The sequence below is a fragment of the Lissotriton helveticus genome, chromosome 1_1, assembly GCF_964261635.1.
Source record: "Lissotriton helveticus chromosome 1_1, aLisHel1.1, whole genome shotgun sequence".
NCBI lineage: Eukaryota > Metazoa > Chordata > Amphibia > Caudata > Salamandridae > Lissotriton > Lissotriton helveticus.
The window spans coordinates 1504538821-1504558719 of record NC_136057.1 but is presented as its reverse complement, the minus strand read 5'-3'; the positions used below and the strand labels follow the sequence as shown (position 1 = coordinate 1504558719).

Here is a 19899-nt window from a genome sequence, read left to right as displayed (position 1 = left end):
TCGGCTATTGGAACAGACTGCTACAAACCACCAAGTGTCAAATCAGCCGACAGCCCCCTGCGCAACTATCCTCTAGGCTGTTCTCTCGCCAGCTCAGGCTTGTCCCGTGGTCATGGCCCTGTCGTGGTCCTCACGCACCAGCCGTACAGAACAGAATAATGCATCCCAGGTCGTCAGTTGTTGGCTTGGCCGGGTGTCCACCAGCACCCGGGGACACTATTTCCAGGAGGCCAGATCAGGGCAGTTCAGATGCTCCCCGCCGCTTCAGACCCGCAGGTCACTAAGCCCAGGATGACCTGCAATATGTGTTGGGGGGGGGGGGTCTCTCCCGAGCTGGCCCTCACGCACTCTCCTTCCGTGGTCTCCCTCACTCCTGAGGCTGCCGCTGCCGCGTGGGATACCGCCTAGGGTCCGGTGATATGCCGACCCAGCCACGTGGAACAGCGTCGCCGAGGACCCCCAGCCCCCTAGTGTACAGCTCACGAGCAGTGTTGTCCCGGTTCAGGCTCACCGTCTCCAAAGGGTCGCCCCCCGTGCCGCTATGGGTCCTCCAGTCTCCTTCTCTGCCTCACCGGGGGCACTCCTCTCCCCAGGCACTGCCAATGCCCCATCGGCGGCCCCACCATCTTGGGCCTCTGACCGCTGTGTTGCGACCTCGTGGCCCACTTGTATATTTATTTCCACCCCTCAAATATAGGGGGGGGGGGCGGTCGCGCCGCTCACTCCGCCACCTTAGGCCTGGTGGCTTACCTCCCGGGAGGGTCCTCCGCCGCTGGAGTTGCGGGGCGTCCAGGCGCCGAGCACCGGGTCTCAGCCTGATCCCCACCGCACGCAGAGTGACGTCGCCCGGGCTGCAATTTCACCACAGCCCGTGGCTCTGGGGCCCAGACTGCTGCCGCCGCGTCATCGCCGGGATCTCTTTGTGCACGGGAGAGCTGCCGTCGGGAGGAATCGCACAACTCACCGACCTCTCCCCAATGTCCGGAGCTGTGTGGGGATTTGAGTTCGCCTCTCTGGCGCAGGATAATTGCAGGATTGTGTGAATGCGGGCAGGAGCCTCGGGACTACGCAGCCATCTTCGCCGCTGGCAAGCTCCGCCCCCCAAGTGAGGTACCATTTTTATTGGGAGACCTGGGGGAATGCTGGGTGGTAGGACATTTGTGTGTCCACACAGATTTCAGAACTTTCCACCACAGACATGTGAGGAAAATGTGTTTTTTGGGGACAAATTTTGAGGTTTGCAAGGGATTCTGGGTAACAGAACCTGATGAGAGCAAGACAGGTCACTCATCCTGGATTCCCCTGGGTGTCTAGTTTTCAAAAATGTACAGGTTTGCTAGGTTTCCCTATGTGGCAGCTGTTCAAGGGCCCAAAATCCACGGATAGGCACATTGCTAAAAAAATGGTCAGGGCCTAGTGGGCTTTCTGCCGCCCTGGGGGGGAATCGGGGTGGGGGGGTTGCACCGATATGCCCCCAAGGAGGGCAGAATGACTGTGGCTATTTTTGGGGGGGTTGGGGCATTGGTACGCCCATTCAGGGCCGCCCCCACCCCCATGCATAAAAAAAGCCAGCATAACCTCTGGCGCCTAGTGGGCTTTATGCCCCCCCAGGGGGCAGATCAGAGGCCACTGCCCCCCCGGCGGGCAGAAAGACTGGAATTTCTCTGAGGGGTGGGGGTTGTCATGCCCATTTTTGGCAGCCACCACCCCTACATGAATAAAAGAAAATCCCTGGTTTCTAGTGGGCTTTTTGCCCCTGCGGAGAGGGCAGATAGTGGGCTACTGCCCCCATATGCCACCCAGGGGGGGCTTAAAGACTGGATTTTTTGCGGGCGGGGGTTGGAGTCATTGGCATGCCAGTTTTGGGCAGCCCCCACCCCTGATTCAAATTGGGGGGAAAATCCCTGGGGTCTAGTGGGCTTTCTGCCCCCCTAGGGTGTTTAGATTGGGGCTATTGCCCCATCTGCTCCCCAGGGGGGGGCAGAAAGGCTATAATTGTAAAGGGGTGGGGCATTGGCATGCCCGTTTTGGGCAGTCCCCCACCCTAATTAGAATTGCCACAAATAAATCCCTGGTGTCTAGTGGGCTTACTGCCTCCCCCTCCCCTCGGGTGGGCAGATTGGGGGGCTACTGCCCCCGGGGGGGGGCAGAAAGACTGAATATTTGGCCAATATTTGGGGGGGAAGCAAATGCCCTTGCCCAAGGGGCTTCTCCCCCCTCCCTGGTGTCTAGTGGGTGGATCCCCAAGCCAGGATTCACTGGGGAGGGGTACCATTTGGAAAGGGGAGATTCTCCCCTTTCCAATGATACCTCTCCCATCTTTCTACATGCTCAGGTCGCTGAGATAGCCCCAGAGCAAATATAAAGTGAAACTGAAAGGAGCCTAAAGGCTAATTTCAGTTTCGGTTTCTATGAAATGACTTCAGCGCGACGTGCACGCTGATCGTCATTTCACAGAAATTGGTGGCGGCGGCCTCGGGAGCTGGGGATTTCAGGTGCCAGGTCTGCCGGGAGCCGGCCTGCGCACACGAGCACTATTGTGCACGACTGCTCCTGGCCGAGAGTTTGGCAGCCCCCTCCCTGCTAAAGATGCCCCCACACAAGTTGCCCTAAGTCTCTCAGGCTGTTACATGAACTCATATGGGAAGATCTTTGCTTGTGATTTACAGCACTCATGAAGCTGGTTCTCTTTTACACCTAGGTTTTGGAGAGTGTGGACATCTGTTGGTTGGTCATAAAGCTGCAGTTGCAGCAGTATGAAAGTAGAAATACGGCTCTGGGAAACATTCTATGGATAGCTTAATTGACAATGCTACTTGTGAGAAGTTGGCCTGGTATATGATGTCCACTATTCTAGTGGGCACCATGTACCAGTCCAAACGACCCTTATGGTGATGGTTGTAAAGTCAACCTTATAGACCAGCTATCCTAGTGGTAGCATGGACAAAGCAGTCTTAGGCTAAAACTTCAGAGAGCATGTGAAGCCAATTGTTTTACCAGCAATAATCCCTTGAATGCCACATGAAAGGACACCACACAAGGTATATATCAAATATATATGTATTTATTACTAACACAACCCCTCTGCACTGTTTATGAGTTCAGAGTTCGAGATACAGCACAAGTTACTCAATAAGCATACTATAAGTCGCACAAATACAATTCTGCCCTAGGGGCCACATGAACCATGTAAGTGGTATAAGAGCCACTTCCGGAAAGGTGAGTAGGCCCTGGGGCTACACTGAATAGCCGAAGGTTAGGAAGCAGGAGTCCCACAGGATGTGTGTGCAGTGTCTAAACACACACGCGGGTTACCATAGACTTTTAATGGGAACGTAAAAGTTACAAAGTAGTTGATTTCGGACACTTCCGGGTGGACTACGGAAAAACCCAGTTAAACTAGGACACTTGGATAGTTGTTACCCACGGGAGCACCGGAGTACTTGAGTTACCTCACCCAGGGAAGCCGGGTGCATAGGTGTTCTTTTGTGTCGGGTTTCGTCGTCGAATCCTATGGAGAGCTGCAAGAAAATGCTGCAGGCGACCAGGAGGAAGATGTCCGGGTGGATCCAAGGGTGGATCGGAGCAGTGAAGAGCCTGAAAGCTGAGGGGACAGAGTCTGGGTCACTAGCCAGTGACCAGGAAGGAACCAGGAAGGAACCAGGTGATGTTGAGATGCAATCAGGTGAAGAGATGAAGCTTGTCTCTGCAGCCACGTGGACCAGGAGGTGTCGACGACGACCAGGAGCTGGATACGGACTGTCCCACGAAGGATCTAGCTGTTGGCAGTGTCGGTATCCGGATTGGACCCAACAAGCCTTGGCAAAGGCAATCCACGCAGGAAGGGAAGATCGGCTTCTGTTCAGACCAGCAAGGTCTGGGGAGCTTCCCCCTTACAGGAAAGCAGGAGCAAGCCCAGAGCAACCAGGCAAGTGGTGTTATTTCAAAAGGATGTCTTCAGGAGGGCCACTAGCCAATGGGCTAGCAACCGCGAAGACGTGTCGAAGAGAAATGCAGGCACAGGCCCCACGTGGCACTCATGGAGTGTGGAGGGCTGAGCTTCGGTGCACTTACTGCTCGGGGTTGGGGCTTCTCAAACCCCAATGCATAACTTCGAGGACGCCTCAGAAGCTGCACAGTTAGCAAAAAGCAGGTACTGCAGGGTGTCCGGTCCCACGTATCTCGTGTCTGCCACGGGTCTCAGCTTTGCTGTGGATGTGGGTCGGAGTCAGCGAAGTCTGGAAGTACAGAGGCTGCATCGCTAAGTCTTCGTGTTCCGGCGGGAGCGTCGACAAAGCAAACCGGCAAGTCACTGATGGTGCCTGTTTGCACAGGGCGATCACTCCTTGACCACAAGGGAGATGTCTTCAGTCTTCCAGTCGAAATGGAACGTCGAAGGTCCAAGAGTTTGTTTCAGAGTTTCTTTCCAGGATAATCCAATGTCTCTAGACACAGCTCCTAGCTTTATACTAATCTAAGGGGCTGGATTACCTGCTAGGTCCCTCCTATGGGTGGAACCTGGGAAGGGGTGGTTACACCCCTTTCCCTTTATCCAGTTTCGTGCCAGAGCTGGGGCTGGAGTGCCCCAGCAACTGGTTTGAACTGAGCTATGCATGGAGCACCTTGTGTGCCCTAGGCAGTGTCTGGAAACACCAGTTTCCATTGAACCCACCCTGCCCCAATCCACTACAGGCTGTCTGGGGAGGTGCCAGCACCTCCCTAGACAGGAAACCTATTGTCCAGGCCTCCCCTGCCGGAGTTTCGTCCAGCAGCAGGAGGTCAGAATCGTGTCTGTGGCAGCAGCATCCATTTTGTGATGCTGAGGCTCCGTTTAACTTTAACCGGGTAAAGCTATAACTACATGTCTTCTCCATCTAGAAAGGTGGAATGCTACCCCCGCCGCCAGAACTGGCGGGGGGGGGGGGGGTTGTAGTCAAAAGTGTTTGACACCTTACACGACATGTTTTGATAAAGCCAAACCAAAGTTAGCAATAACCGCGAGGATTATAATGCACTTCAGAGTATATGGTATGGCTATATCATAGAACAGCTATAAGGACAGGGTTCCGAAAGCTGCAGACAGGCTCAGCTCATGCTAGAGCACCGTCTCACATAAAACCAAGCACTCTGCATTCAGGATTGTCAAGGCCTGCCATAGGAGTGAGTTATAGGTATATATGTGTCTATATATAATGGTAGGTATAGGAATACTATATCTAAGCAAGGGGTGATTACACGACCTTGCCCCAGCTGAGTGATCAGCCAGTGATGTCAGTTTAGATGGCCAGCCAGGGATGGCATACTACTTGCTGCAGCCCCTGGTAGGCCTTGGATGCACCTATGCCCTGGGTAGCTATGGTACACTATACAGGAGCTCACAAGGTGACCCAATACCCAATTGGAGATGTACCTAAAGTACATGGAGACCATTTTACAGTGAGAGCAGATAGCCTGGGGCCCTGATTAGCAGGATCCCAGGCCAACTAAGTCGAAAACCAGCTAAACACTAGGCAAAAAGTTAGGGTAACCATATAGTCAGATATCAACCTTCCTACACTACTGATTGCCAATGGCAGGTTATATATTTAAAAAAAATAGTATTGAATGTTGTTACTATGGTGATTGATCTCAGTGGGGGATAATAAAATGTTGCTGCTTTTATTAATGTTACATCCTGACAAAGTTAGTAGGCCTGTCTTATTGATAATGACACCCCCATATATTGTATCCAGTACAGGTGGGGGATAATGATTATAGGTTGAGGGCTTGCTGAAGGTGGGAACTATTCTGAAGGTGTCACCACCAAAGGTATGTAAATTTGTTTGATGGTACATCTGTGTGTAGTATTCAGTAGTGTCTGTATGGGTAATAGTTTTCCCTTTTTAGAAGAAAACATTAACTGGACTGTGATTTATGTAGCATTGTTAGTTGTGTACCAGTGAGCTGGGGGTACTAGCCCATGCCACCTCCATTGGGTAGGCCTTGTACTGCTTTGATTTGCTATCCCGAGAGTCTCAAGTGCTACAATTGTGTGCTTATTTCACAAGAAAGAGAAAGCTGAAATGTATTACTTGTGAAGGACTCTCTTCCTTGGCAACTTGACTTTTATGAAATACAAGTGTTTCGCTAATGCATTAGTGATGGAGGTTAGTAAAAGGTAACCAAAGCTCTACTTGTGTCCTATTTGTTTCTTTATAAGTTGGATGGTTCTGGTTCAAAATTAAACTTACTTTAAATTTAGTGTGCACTGCTGCCTGTTCACTTCAAGTACCTGTGAATATCTAGGATTAAATATTACATGAAGGTTCACAGATTTGCAGAGATTTCTGTACTGTTGGTCAAACCACCAGTTTGCCAGGATTTTCTGTCACTGTGCAGTGTTTGGTTTTTCATCTGAGGACAGTGTACTTGAATTTGTGGGCTTAGATTTTGAACATGTGAAACAGTAAATAGATGTTTCAGAATATGTGAAAACCATGACTAGTACAAGGCTTTGTGTCCTCTTTGCATTACGTCTGTTCCTTGTTCCCGTCATTAGGTATGAGGTTATCCTAATTTCTCGAGTCTGGAAATTGCAGGCAATGCCACCCACAGCCCTTTCAGTTTTATTGGGAACCATAAACGGGAAAGACATTCCCAGCATTATCCTGTTTAGGTTTCGCCTGCACAGCGCTTGCCTGGCAAATCCCTTGTATTTAATATATCTTAAAAGGGGTCTCTTATCAGTTCCCATTTCTGAAATATTGTGTTCATTCTCTCTTGTGTGGAACTTTATTTTGTTAACTTCCCCTGGCTGCAGCATTTACAATATTTCTACTGAAGCAGTGTGCACTGTTAAGCCCCATTCACTGTCAAGATAAGATCTTATCCCATGGAAAAGGCAGGCAGCTTCTACCAGTATGCTGTAATGTTTTCTTTTTATCATTTAGTTGTTTAAAGCAGATGGTTTAGCCTGAGAACGTTTGTGGCATTACCTATGGTTGCCTCAGTAACTTTCTTTGCACTTTGTTGGCATTATGGGATTGAGTTTTTCAGCTTAAACTATTTGGTCATTATGATTAAATTCTAAATGTTGTAATAAACATTGCACGTTAAAAATAAAGTGAGTATGCAAGAGCTATGCTATATTTTACTGTTAAACAGGCAGCTACAAGCGCAGTTACCTTGAAGACAACCGGGTCATGATCTGAATGGTGCAACAAGTAGCACAAGGCCCAAACGTTGTAAAAACTCCTCTAAACAAATAATATTACTATATTTGACTAAACAGGTAGTCACAATTGCAGTTACCTTACAGTTAAAACTGACGTGATTCAATGGTGCAGCAGGTGCAGTGACACCAGGCCCAAAAGCTCTAGGCACCCCACTAAACCACTATACAATTGCTATATTTTACAACCAAACAGGCAGTCACAAGTGCAGTTTCCTTGAGAACAACAAGATCCTAATTTGAATGGTGCAGCAGGTGCAGTGGCACCGGGCCCAACATTTGTCATAACATCCTCTATACACCTAATATTGCTACATTTTGTGACTATACCGGTAGGCACAATTGCAGTTATCTTGCAGTTAAAAGGAGCTTGAGTTGAATGGCGCTGCAGGCGCAGTGGCACCTGGGCCAAAAGCTCTAGGGACTCCACTAAATGCTGAATATTTATTTGAAAAGTTTTATATAGCGCCGGCTAGACCCAGAGGTATCAGAGCGCTTTACATGAGATAGGACATTGTTTTAGAACATTGTTACATTGTTACATCGTTACATCAGTTACATTTCCAGTTACCAGTACATGCTTCGGAGAAAAACGTGAACTTACACAGTAATAGAAGATATTAGCGCATAGCATATCTAAGACACACGTCTTATGGGCAATGGAAGGTAGAAGGAAACGTAAGCAGGAGAGGGGAGAGGAGACAGGTAGACCTGAAGTGGGAAATTACTCCAGGGGGAACAAAGTAGTCAAAGCAGTCGATTAGAGAAACAGATACAACCGTGAAGAATAGTGAAAAACAATGTTCGAAGTCTGGCTGGGTAGGTGACGGCCGAGGGGTTGTCACAGAGCCAGACTCCTCTGCAGCTGCATAGGACCCCTCCACCGGGCATCGGCCAAGGGTACTTGGGCTCCACAGTAAGTAAAAGTAGTTATAGTTTCAGCCCGTGGGACATCGTCATAGTTCCAAAGAAGGCATCAGTCCCGGTGTTGCTGGGAGGCGCCGTCCGCCTTGTCCTCCAGCTCGCCTCCAGGTCGGAGGGCATAGGGAGAGATCACTTGCGATGCCAAAGGGAAAAAAGGTTCCCTAGCGGTGAAAGTAGTGGAACGTCTTGCTCAGAGGGGTGTTTGTATGTAGAGGGATGGTGCTAACATAATGCAACAAATGCTGTAGGAAAGACTGCCTAATGTAAACTGTGGTCTCAACATGTGTGTGTTGGGCACCATCTTGACTGCTGAGCACTAGTATTACTTAGGTGTTGTGATCAGGCCTGGTTAGCATACCTACTAATCCCCTTGGTTGTGTGTGAAGAAAGCTGCATCCGTCACTGCTGCCGCACCATTTCCCCAACATCTGTGGCTCACCTAGAAAGGGAGCCACTTTAGACTTCCGCCATTTTGAGGTCAGGCAGGCCACGTGGTATCTTCCCGTAGAATTTCGACCTGGCGTGAGGGGGGCTTGCTGGTCTCCTGTGAATCGCCTGAAAATATTCCCCCCCCGTTGCTGCAGCCACACCCCTGTCCTCCGTCTCTGTAGCTCTTGTGGTTAAGGCTGCTTAGTAAGAAATCTCCAGCCACCATTTTAAGGTCAAGCAGGCGGTGTAGTTGATCCCCGGCGAGTCTCTGATGGACTTAGCAGGTCCCAGCTTGTCTTCCAGCCCCAGCCAGCCTTTATCTGCCACCTCCATTGAGTCTCGCCCTTTGTTGCTTATTCTGGGCTCATCGGGTGGGGGGGCGAGAATCTCGCTCTGTCAGCCCACACTGTTCCTCTCACCCCGCCTCCTCCCCCAGCCGCCTCGATCTCAGGTCGCTCACTAACTTGTTGGTGGGTGCACCTGGAGACGCCCTACACTGCCCCGGTCAAACTGCTGACATTATCGTTCTCTCGGGCGCTGCAGCCTCAGAGTGCCTTGCGCTCCAGCCCTCGTCATTCTCAGGGCTTGTCTGCCTCACACTTGCTCCTTTAAAGTTAGTTACACCGCCCTCAGTCACCGGTCGGGCCCGCACACTGCTCAGTCCTGGAGTCCCGGGGATCCCGTCGGCATCGATCCCCAGGGAATCGGCTCAGTTGCCTTCAAGTCGCCAGTCGCCGAGCAGGCTCACCCGTTTGTCCAGCTCTGTCGGACGGATCTCCCCAGCTTCGACTTCTACTTTCGGTTTCCCCTCTCGATATTCCGCCACGCAGGCCATGAAGGCCTCCGTTCCTCGAATTTCACCGGCATTTTGCTGTGAGAAGTTAGCCTGGCATATGATGTCCACTATTCTAGTGGGCACCTTGCACCAGTCTAAACGACCCTTATTGATGGTGGTTGTAAAGTCAACCTTATAGACAAGCTATCCTAGTGGTAGCATGGACCAGCAGTCTTAGGCTAAAACTTCAGAGAGCATGTAAAGCAAGCTGTTTTACCAATTATAATCCCTTGAATATCAAATGAAAGGACACCACACAATGTATATATCAAATATATATGCATTTATTTCTAACAACCCCTCTGCACTCTTTATGAGGTCAGAGATCGAAATACATCACAAGTTACTCAATTAGCATGCGATAAGTTGCACAAATACAGTTATGCCCTAGGGGCCTCACAAACCATATACTAAGTAAGCGGTATAAGGACCACTTCAGAAATAGTGAATAGACCTAGGGCCTCGGAAATCGCTGGGGCTACACTAAACAACCTATAGTTAGGAAGTAGGAGACCCACGGGAGACGCGTGCAGTGTCGCGAGTTACCATTGACTTATAATGGAGAACGTAAGAGTTACAAAGTTACTGTTTAAGGGCACTTCCGGATGGACTACTACAAAACCCCTTTAAACTAGGACACTTCGAGAGGCAAGACCCACTGGAGCACCGGAGTACTCATGTTACCTCACCCAGGGAAGTCTGGTGCATAGGTGCCTTTTGGTGTCCGGTTTCGTCGATGTTTTCTATGGAGAACTGCAAAGAAGTGCTGCAGGCAACCAGAGGAAAAGTGTCCGGGTGGGGCCAAGGGTGTATCGAAGATGTGAAGAACCTGAAAGCAGAGGGGACAGAGTCTGGGTCACTAGCCAGTCACCAGGAAGGAACCAGGCGAAGTCGAGTTGATTTCAGGTGAAGAGGTGAAGCTTGTCTGCAGCCACGAGGACCAGGAGGCGTCGACTATTCGAGCTGTCCCACGAAGGATCTAGTTGACTGCGGTGTCTGTACCCGGACTGAACCCAACAAGCCTTGGTAAACGCGATCCACGCAGGATGTGAAGAATGGCTTCGGAGCAGACCAGCAAGGTCTGGTGAGCTTCTCCTTTGCAGGGAAGCTGGAGCAAGCCTGGAGCAACCAGGAAAGCAGTTTGAAGACTTTCCTTTTAAACCAGAGGGCTAACAAACGGGAAGAAGCGTTGAGCTGAAATGCAAGAGCGGCCCCACGCGGCACTCGTGGAGTGTGGAGGGCTGAGCTTCGGTGCAAATGGCGCTCGGGTCTGGGGCTTCTCGTACCCCAATGCACAACTGCGAGTTTCCTCAGAAGTCGATGCAGTTAGCAAAATGCAGGATGTCCAGGGTGTCCGGTCTCACGTCTCTCGTGTCCGCCACTGGTCTCAGTTTTGCTGTGGATGTGGGTCGGAGTCAGAGAAGTCTGAGAGTCCAGTTCCTGTGTCGCTGAGTGTTCAGGTTCCGGCGGGAGCGTCGACAAAGCAGACCGGCAAGTTACTGGTGGTGCCTGTTGAGAAGATTGGAGTCTAAGCTCATAATTAAATTTAAGACGAAGTATCCATTAGGTTTGAATGCAGATGAGGTTATGCATGTTCACTTATAAAACTGGACAGAGAATAATGACATGTAATGAATCAATAATGTTGGATTGTAGTGACAGCCACAGTAAAGAAAAAGTGCACAAAAATGAAGGGCTATTACAGAACTAAAGGTGTGATTGAATATGTGGGGCAAAGAGCACTCAGCCCTAGTAATGAAGTAATATTTGAATATGAGTACTTACTAGCCGTCATACTTTTTCAGGTATGAATGGCGTGTTGTCACGATAGTCGTGAAACCTTGGTCAAACAAAACCAAATAATTATTTCTCCTACTATAGGATTAATGTAATAGACAGTACCGTTTCAAATATTTCCCCACATACAACACCTTGTATAGAAACAGTATAATAATGTTCAGAATGCATGAATTAAGAAAATGTCGAAATGTTTATTAATATAGAACTACAAAGCCCACAATGCACCACCCTCAGAATGAGATCCAGGAAGACCCAGCCTGGGTGACAACCATATCCAAACAGGAGATTAAGGATACGTTTTTAGCTTATCAAATAGAGACCCGTAAGAGTGATAGGGAAGCAACCCACTCTTGTACTTTATCAGCAGTTTGAGATCAGAACGGGATTTCAGGATTACCTGTCAGTAGTGACTAGTCCTTCTCATCGCTTTGTTCTGACCCAACTGAAATTGGCTAAAGTACATCACATAGTGGCCTCCCCCACCATGAAAACGTGTTCATTGACCCAATGCCCATGTGATGGGCTATCAAAACAAAGAACTATACATTTTATACTTTTTTGTAAGTTCTATTTATCTTTAAGACGTTTTTATCTGAAACCATTCTTTTTAAAATTCAATGTGGGAACAATGAACAATGAACTTATTGGTTACTCTTGAAGATCCTGGAACATGTTTTTATGTTGCGTCTTTCATTGTGAAAACAATTTCTGCTAGGAAAGGTATTATGCTTGGTAATTAATTGGACAGTTTTATGTATTGGAATGTTTTACACATGTGTTTTATATTTTGTCTTACTTTTATGGTTGTTGTACATAACAAATAAAGCTCTTTGAATTGAATATAACACTGATTCCAATTCTCAAGTTTAGTTTCCAGTTCTTCTACCACTTTTTGGGATTCTCCAATTCCACTCGCCCACTATTGCCCGATTCTGACTCATTTGGATAGTCTCCAGCACCAACTCATTTTGTTAGGCAAGCGGTACCCTGTGGCATGCAGGATTACAGGGAATGCTGGAAAATACCAGGGTTGCTGTTACAAGCTGAAGATCTTCAGAGAGTGTGGGCAAAATACACTACTAAATGGTACAGATTAGCATGGGGGAGATGGCTAGGTTGGAGTGTGCAACAGAACCTAGATTCCGTGGGGTCACACATTGTCCACATTATGGACTTTCTTGCAAATCTGCCATGTAGGGGATGGGTTAACATGAGATAAACACCCTTCACTCTATTTCTACAGGACATATTCCCATTGATGGAGTCCAGATAGGTGACACCCCTGGGTCAGGAAGCTCCTTAGAGGTATCAGGCTTTCCCTTCCCTCCCTGAGCGGAGCTATTCAAATGTATGGGATGTGAATACAGGTCTTTTTTTTCTTTGCCTGCTAACAGGTTTCTAAATAGGAAAAAAAATATCTGACAAGCTTCCTAGATTGCTCTGTTTCTCCTGTAGAAGAATCCCTGTTTTCAGAGTTTTTTTTTTTTTTGTTTAAATCTGTTTTATTGATTTTGGTTGTACATGTATATGAAAGGCAACACATTTCGGTGAGAAACATCTATACAGTGGAGCATCTACCAGCATTGAGGGAACATTACCATCCGGAGAGAGCTTTAGATATTTTATGTAGGATATTTACTTTCTAGGGGTCATCGTTTCAGTGTGCAGGAGCACCAAAACCCTTACCAATACAATATCTTACCCAGTATTCCCAGATATTCCTAAATTGTGTGTGGTCCAATGCTTGAAAGCTTATGTTTGACTGAATAGTTCTAATTATTTATGTTCCTTGGGAAAAGTGAAATCTGCTTGTCTGTTATAACTTATATTACAATGGCCATTGGAAGAAGGACAAGATTGGCACACCTAGAGGCTTTAACTAATGAATACCCAGAATATTTTGATATCTTCTAGATCTTAACCTTATATAATGATGCAATCATGGAGAAAGTTCTTTTAAGTTTGCATTAAACAAACTGTATATAATTTATCCTATGATTATGATTTACAATGTATACTTTTATGGTTTTATATCAATAAGCCGAATAATGTTTATGAATTGAAATGGACTGAAAAGTTCAGATCAGTAGGAGAAAATCTAATTTCTCTCAGGAAAACATTCAAAGCGATTTCTTCACCAGCTATTGCAAGGTGGGTCTGCTGGACTATGCAGGAGGCAGGCATAGTTAATATTTTTGGAGCTCACTCCACAAGGGGCATGATGGCCTTTAAAGGTTTTTTCCTTGCAGCGAGGCTAGAAGATATCATATAAACAAAAGATGGGTTCTTTGATTCCACATTCAAAATGTTTTACTTTAAACCCTCTGTGAATGTAGCCTCATTAGTGGTAAGTAAGCTTTAAACTTGCATAATTCTTACCTCCAATCCTGACAGAATGAAACATTTTGTAAAGGAATCATTCAATTCTATTAAGGACAGCGAGGCAAGGATTATCCCACTGCAAAGACTTTGTATTACACTCCCTGTCCTCACTGAAATTATAATTCAGAGGACAGCATGCATAAGATTCAAGACCAGATACCCACAAGAGTTGTACACCCACTTCGGAGTAAGTTTAAAACTTCTTCTCTTTTCATGATGTTGAAAAGTTTGGAGTGTGTACTTAAACTGTAAAATCATTACTTTGGAGGAGATGTTTTACTTTTCATACAATAACTGAAGTTCTTTCCGTTATTGTTGAAGGACTGACCAGAAGACTGATTGAAGTGGGCATGATTCTATTCCGGGGGCTGTTGTGCGAAAAAGAGGCGGAACCATGTACTCTTTGGTTTTCTTCATGCGATACATTGCACAGGATTGACTAAAACACCGTATGACTTTTCCCAATATTTCATGGGAAATTTAGTTTACTGATTACTTGAATACATAAGGCTACTTGAGTTTAATACAGAAGAAAGTTCTAGATGATTCTCGCCTCCATACCCTTAATAGAATTGAAATGTTCCTTTTAGGATAACTGGGACAATTTTTATTATTTAGTGTTTTGGGAGAAATCTTTAAAAGCTTTAAGGCATGTCCTCCTTTTGATAATATGTTGTAATGATTTGCCAGGTTCCTGCTGGAATACTATGTTTTTAGGGGTTTACCCCAGATTTTTTAGCGTTAAATTTTATTGTGAATTCCCTCCACTCCCGCTTTTCCAATGGGATCTTCTCTCCACAAGTAAGAATAACTCCGTTTTGTGCAAAATAAATGAGTTGTGTATTTGGCTAGATTTGGTATTGCTATGGAATTCTTGTATTTTTTTATTGTTACAAATTTTACAGTTCGTTAAGACTAATACTCACACTTTCAGTACACTTTCCTTGACATGATTGAACAATAACTTATGAACCCTTTGTTTACCAGGAGTTCTTAGGATTTTGACCCAAATGTTTCTGCCTCATATCAGCCTCTCAGAGTTGGAGCAGAACTTCTTTTCACAAGTAATTCCGAAGGTAAGTATGAGGAATTAAGAGTTAATCAAATGTCTTGGCTAAAGAAAGCATTCCAATACCATTACAATGTTTCAGTACAATATAATTTTATTAATTTGATTGTATTGGAGTTATTTCCCAAAGGCATTCCTGGCTGTAGAGCAAATAGGCCTTGTACATAGCAACGGAATAGCTGCATGAAGTTTACAAAGAAGAAAAATATTTTGTAGTCCTCTGCATCTTAACCTTAGAAAACACGAATACTGTTCATTTTGAGTCTGGATACTCAGATGCTCAGTTTCTACTTTTCCTTCCTTTGCTTTTTTAGTCTAAAGTATGCTATTTTTAGGTTGAGCATTAAAGACCTCTTGTATATACTTTAGTATACACTTATATGTATATGTACTTTGTGGGCTCTGTATATCAGCCCTAGGAATTGACTGCCTCCGCTTAGGGATTTTTTTCTGTTCAACTGCCTCTGTTTATCTGTCTTTGAAGAAAACAACCATCAGAGGTAAGTAAAGTACCAGAATTGCTTTCTACTTAAGGACCTACTTTTGTTTATTTTTCTGGCAACTTCCTCTATTTAACTTTGTTGATAGAAAACGACCAGCAGAGGTCAGTAAAATACCAGAATCACGTTAGCATTCTCTAGATTCCAGTCCATAGAAATTGTCTTCCATGAGCACCCGTAGACGACAATATTTTTTTCAAATCTTGAATTTTCAGTGATATGACCACCGAAGGCACTGATTATATATTAAAAACGGAGCTTTGGACTATACCATTTCCCGCTGAAAGACAATAGTTCTCTCCATGTGTTCCCATACCTGCCGTGCCACGCAGTTTGGTGCTTATTTTTCCTCTATGTTAAAGAACAGTAGATGTTTCAGCACCCAGGCTAATGTGTTGCATAGCTAAGTACATATAAGGTCCCAAAGGCGAGACCAATTGCATTGCAAATGCTTTTTTATTAAAGTCATAAAGTGAACAAACTCCTAAAACGTTAGGACTTAGATTTACTTATGACTCTCATAGACTGGGAGATTTTCTTTATGTTCTGTGAAAACTATTTGTTACTGGCTACTGAACTCTGTGCACTTTATCGTTGGTAACCAAAGTGCTTGTACTTCTCCTTTTAACATGGTAAAGTTGGCATACTCCTGATTAGCTTATGTATCTTACCTATAAGTCTTTAGTATATGGTACCCACCATGTACCAGGGGCCTGTAAGTTAACAGTCACCAGGTGGTTGTGGCTGTAGGAGAGTAGGGTCTGCTTTCCTATGGTCACCCCACTTTTTGCTTTTTGCTTCACTGGTTTTCGACTTAATGTGGCTGTGGGCCTGCTAATCAGACCCACAGCCCAGCTGTTCTCTCTCTAAATTTCACACCATGTACTTTAGGTACATCACCAATTGGGAATTGGGTCACTCATGTGAGTCCCAGTATAGTGTACCATAGGTACCCAGGGCATAGGTGCACCCAAGGCCTACCATATCTTATGCCACCCCTGGCTGGCCATCCAAACTGACACAACTGGCTGATCACTCAGCTGGGGCAAGGTCGTGTAATCACCCCTTGCTTAGATATAGTATTCCTATACCTACCATTATATATAGACACATATGCACCTATAAGTCACTCCTATGGAAGGCCTTAACAATCCTGAAGGCAGAGTGCTTGGTTTTATGTGAGATGAGGCTCTAGCATGAGCTGAGCCTGTCTGCAGCTGTCGGAATCATGTCCTTATAGCTGTTCTATGATATAGCCATACCATATACTCTTAAGTGCATTATAATCCTCGCGGTTGAATGCTAACTTTGGGTTGGCTTTATCAAAACATGTCGTGTAAGGTGGCATACACTTTGGAATACTACCCCCTCGCCAGTTCTGGCGACGGGGGTAGCATTCCACCCTTCTAGAGGGAGAAGACATGTTGTTCCTGTGAATGCCGGTTAAAGTTAACCAGAGCCTCAGCATCACAAAATGGATGCTGCTGCCACAAACACAAGTCTGACCTCCTGCTGCTGGGGGTCCTTCCAGCGAGGGAGGCTTGGACAATAGGTTTCCTGTCTTGGGAGGTGCTAGCACCACCCCAGACAGGCCATAGTGTATTTGGGCAGGGAGGGCTGAATGAAATGACACTGCCTGGGGCACACAAGGTGTCCCATGCATAGTCCGGTTCAAACCGGTGCTGGGGCACTCCAGCCCCAGCTCTGGCGCAAAACTGGACAAAGGGAAAGGGGTGTAACCACCCCCTTCCCTGGTCCCACCCATAGGAGGGACCTAGCAGGTAATCCAGACCCCAAATTTGGTATATAGGTAGGAGCTGAGTCCCAAGACTTTAGATTTATCCTGACTGAAACTTGAAACGAAACTCTGGACCTTCGACGTTCTACCTGAAGATAGAAGACTGAAGAATCTCCCTTGTGGTCAAGGAGTGACCACCCTGTGCAAGCAGGCACCATCAAGCGATCAACTGTTTGCTTTGTCGAAGCTTCCGCCGGAGCCCGAGCACCGAGCCTGACAAGACCCGGACTTCCAGACTTCCAACAGCCCGATCCACAGTCACAGCAGAGCTGAGACCCGTGGAGGCGACGAGAGACGTGGGACCGGCCATCTTGGAAAGCCAGCGAATTGCTTTCCGTGCAACTTCTGAGGCACCCTCGAAGTTGTGCATTGGGGATTGAGAAGCCCAAGCCCCGAGCACCAACTGTGCACCAAAGATCAGCCCTACACACTTCATGAGTTCTGCGTGGGGCCCTTCTGCATTTTCCCGCTCGACGCGTCTGTCCGGTCACTTGCCCATTGGCTAGTGGCCTCTGTGACGACGAACCTTTGAATTTACACCGCTGGTCTGGTTGCTCCAGACTGGCCCCTGCTTCCCTGAAAAGGAGAAGCCCATCAGACCTTGCTGGTCTGACCCAGAAGCCATCTTCGATTCCTGCGTGAGTTGCCTTTGCCAAGGCTTGTTGACTCTAATCCGGAAGCCGACACCGCCGACAGCGAGAGCCTTCGTGGGACAGTCCGTATCCAGCTCCTGGTTGTTGTCGACATCTCCTGGTCCGCGTGGCTGCAGAGACAAGCTTCACGACATCACCTGATTGCTTCGCGACATTGCCTGGTTCCTTCCTGGTCACTGGCTAGTGACCCAGACTCTGTCCCCTCTGCTTTCAGGTACTCTTCATCCTCGATCCACCCTTGGATCCAACCGGACACTTCTCTCCTGGTCGCCTGCAGCATCTTTCTCCAAGGCTCCATAGGAATCAGTGACGAAACCTGACACACTTTGACACCTATGCACCTGCTTCCTGTGGGTGAGTTAACGCGAGTACTTCGGTGCTCCTGTGGGTATTGACTATCCTAGTGTCTAAGTTTTAAGTAGCTTTCTCCTAGTCCATCCGGAAGTGCCCTAAAAGCACTAGTTTCAATTCTTTCGTTCCCATTCTAACTCTATGGTAACTGGTGTGTGTGTAAAGACACTGCACACGCATCCCGTGGGCCTCCTGCTCCCTATCCTTTGGTAGTACAGCGTAGCCCCAGCGATTCTCCAGGCCCTGGGCCTATCCTTTGTTCGTGACGTGGTTCTTATACCACTATTTTAGTATATGGTTTGAAGTGCCCCTAGGGCATTACTGTATTTTGTGCAACTTATTGTATGATAATTGAGTATCTTGTTTATGTGCTAGTGCCTCTGAGCTCATAAACAGTTCAGAGGATTAATTTAGTAATAAATACATATATATTTTATATATATATAACCTATGTTGTCCTTTCACTTGGTATTAAAGGGATTGCATGTAGTAAAACAGCTGGCTTCACATGCCCTCTTGAGTTTAGCCTAAGACTGCTTTGTCCATGCTACCACTAGGATAGCTGGTATATAAGGTTGACTTTACAACCATCACCATAAGGGTTGTTTGGACTGGTGCAAGGTGCTCACTAGAATAGTGAACATAATATACCAGGCCAACTTCTCACAGTGGCACTCATTTTGCCACCTACTGTAGTGACCAGGCAAACATGACTGCAGGCCTGCCACCAGTAGCCTGGCTGTACAGGTTTAAACTGCAAATTCAAAAAGTAACAAAAACATTTTTGACAGACCTAAAACCCTGCTTTTAAATATTTATAAGTCACCTTAAGTGAGCCTTAATCCCCTTAAAGGCAAGTGGAATGATCTGTAAAATTAGGCCGGTAACAGTTAATGTTAAAGATGGCCTTACAGTGACTAGCACCTCTACGCAATTTTCATTGTGTCAGGGTTGTCTGTTTCCACAGGAAAGCATTGGGATACAATATAAATTTAGTAAATGTTATCTTGGCCTAGGAAACAGCTTGAGAAATATTTCAATGACTTAGTTAAACAAAATGCAATGTAATGGTACATTTGGATTTTGTCTATCCATTATTGAAAAGGTACTTTAGAAAAGTTAACTTTTGCCTGCCTAGAGTCCTTTCTGTAAGTTTTCCACCTTCCCTTTGGCACCTTGATGGCTCCCCAGTGGTGAGCAGGGAACTCTTCTAGGACATCGTCAATGGTCCCCGAGTGTGGAGACGAGTCGTCCTCACTTTTATTAGGATGACTTAGTAGCTGTGCCCAGACATTTGGTGCATTTTAAACGGGCAGCACGTGTCAAAGGCAGCTGTAGCTCATACCTAGGCCTCCCTCCCCTTTTGTCCTTCTAGTCAGCCATGGACCAACCCCAGTTGGAAGGAGAGTTTCCCTACAACTTCTTAGAGTGACCACCATGGTGGGGCTGTGAGCATCCTCTTTGACAGTAGAGTGTTGAGTCCTGGTTGAATGTTGCATCTTCCTTGACAGGTCTGCTGGCTTTTTTCATATGACCCTTGGGGGTGAACTTCAAAAAGACCTTCCCTATCACAGACAAATGTTAGCTGTCACTTGTCTCTTTTGTTCTGACAACTAGTCAGACCCCACTTGTAGTAGGTAGTACTGTTATGCTCCCCAACCTAGGCCTAAGTAGCAAAATTACCTTTTACCTACATTTGTCCTGTCTTGCTCTGCATAACGGTTCTAGCGCTGACCTTTTACCGAATACCTGCAGGTCAAGTAAGATTTTTTAGATTTGTCGAGCCCTGCTAATTATGTGCTGAATAAATTTCAATAGCTTTCCTTAAAACTAACCTAATTTATTGTGCATGAGGATTTTTAGTAAAATCCCCTGTACATGATGTACATAACAGGATTATCATACTCTGTACAAATGTCATTGCTGTTTCATCCTGGAGCGACAGAGC

The 19899-nt window shown here is 46.5% G+C and overlaps 1 protein-coding gene across 7 annotated transcripts in view; it reads left to right on the top strand.

Moving 5' to 3' along the window:
- FIRRM (FIGNL1 interacting regulator of recombination and mitosis) overlaps window positions 1–19899 on the top strand; it is a 3243174-nt gene that overhangs the window by 262342 nt on the left and 2960933 nt on the right. For all 7 annotated transcript variants that reach the window (XM_078686707.1, XM_078686742.1, XM_078686714.1 and 4 more), the window contains exon 3: window positions 14568–14656. In XM_078686707.1, coding sequence (XP_078542833.1) covers window positions 14568–14656 — 89 coding nt within the window. The remainder of the gene's footprint in view (window positions 1–14567; window positions 14657–19899) is intronic.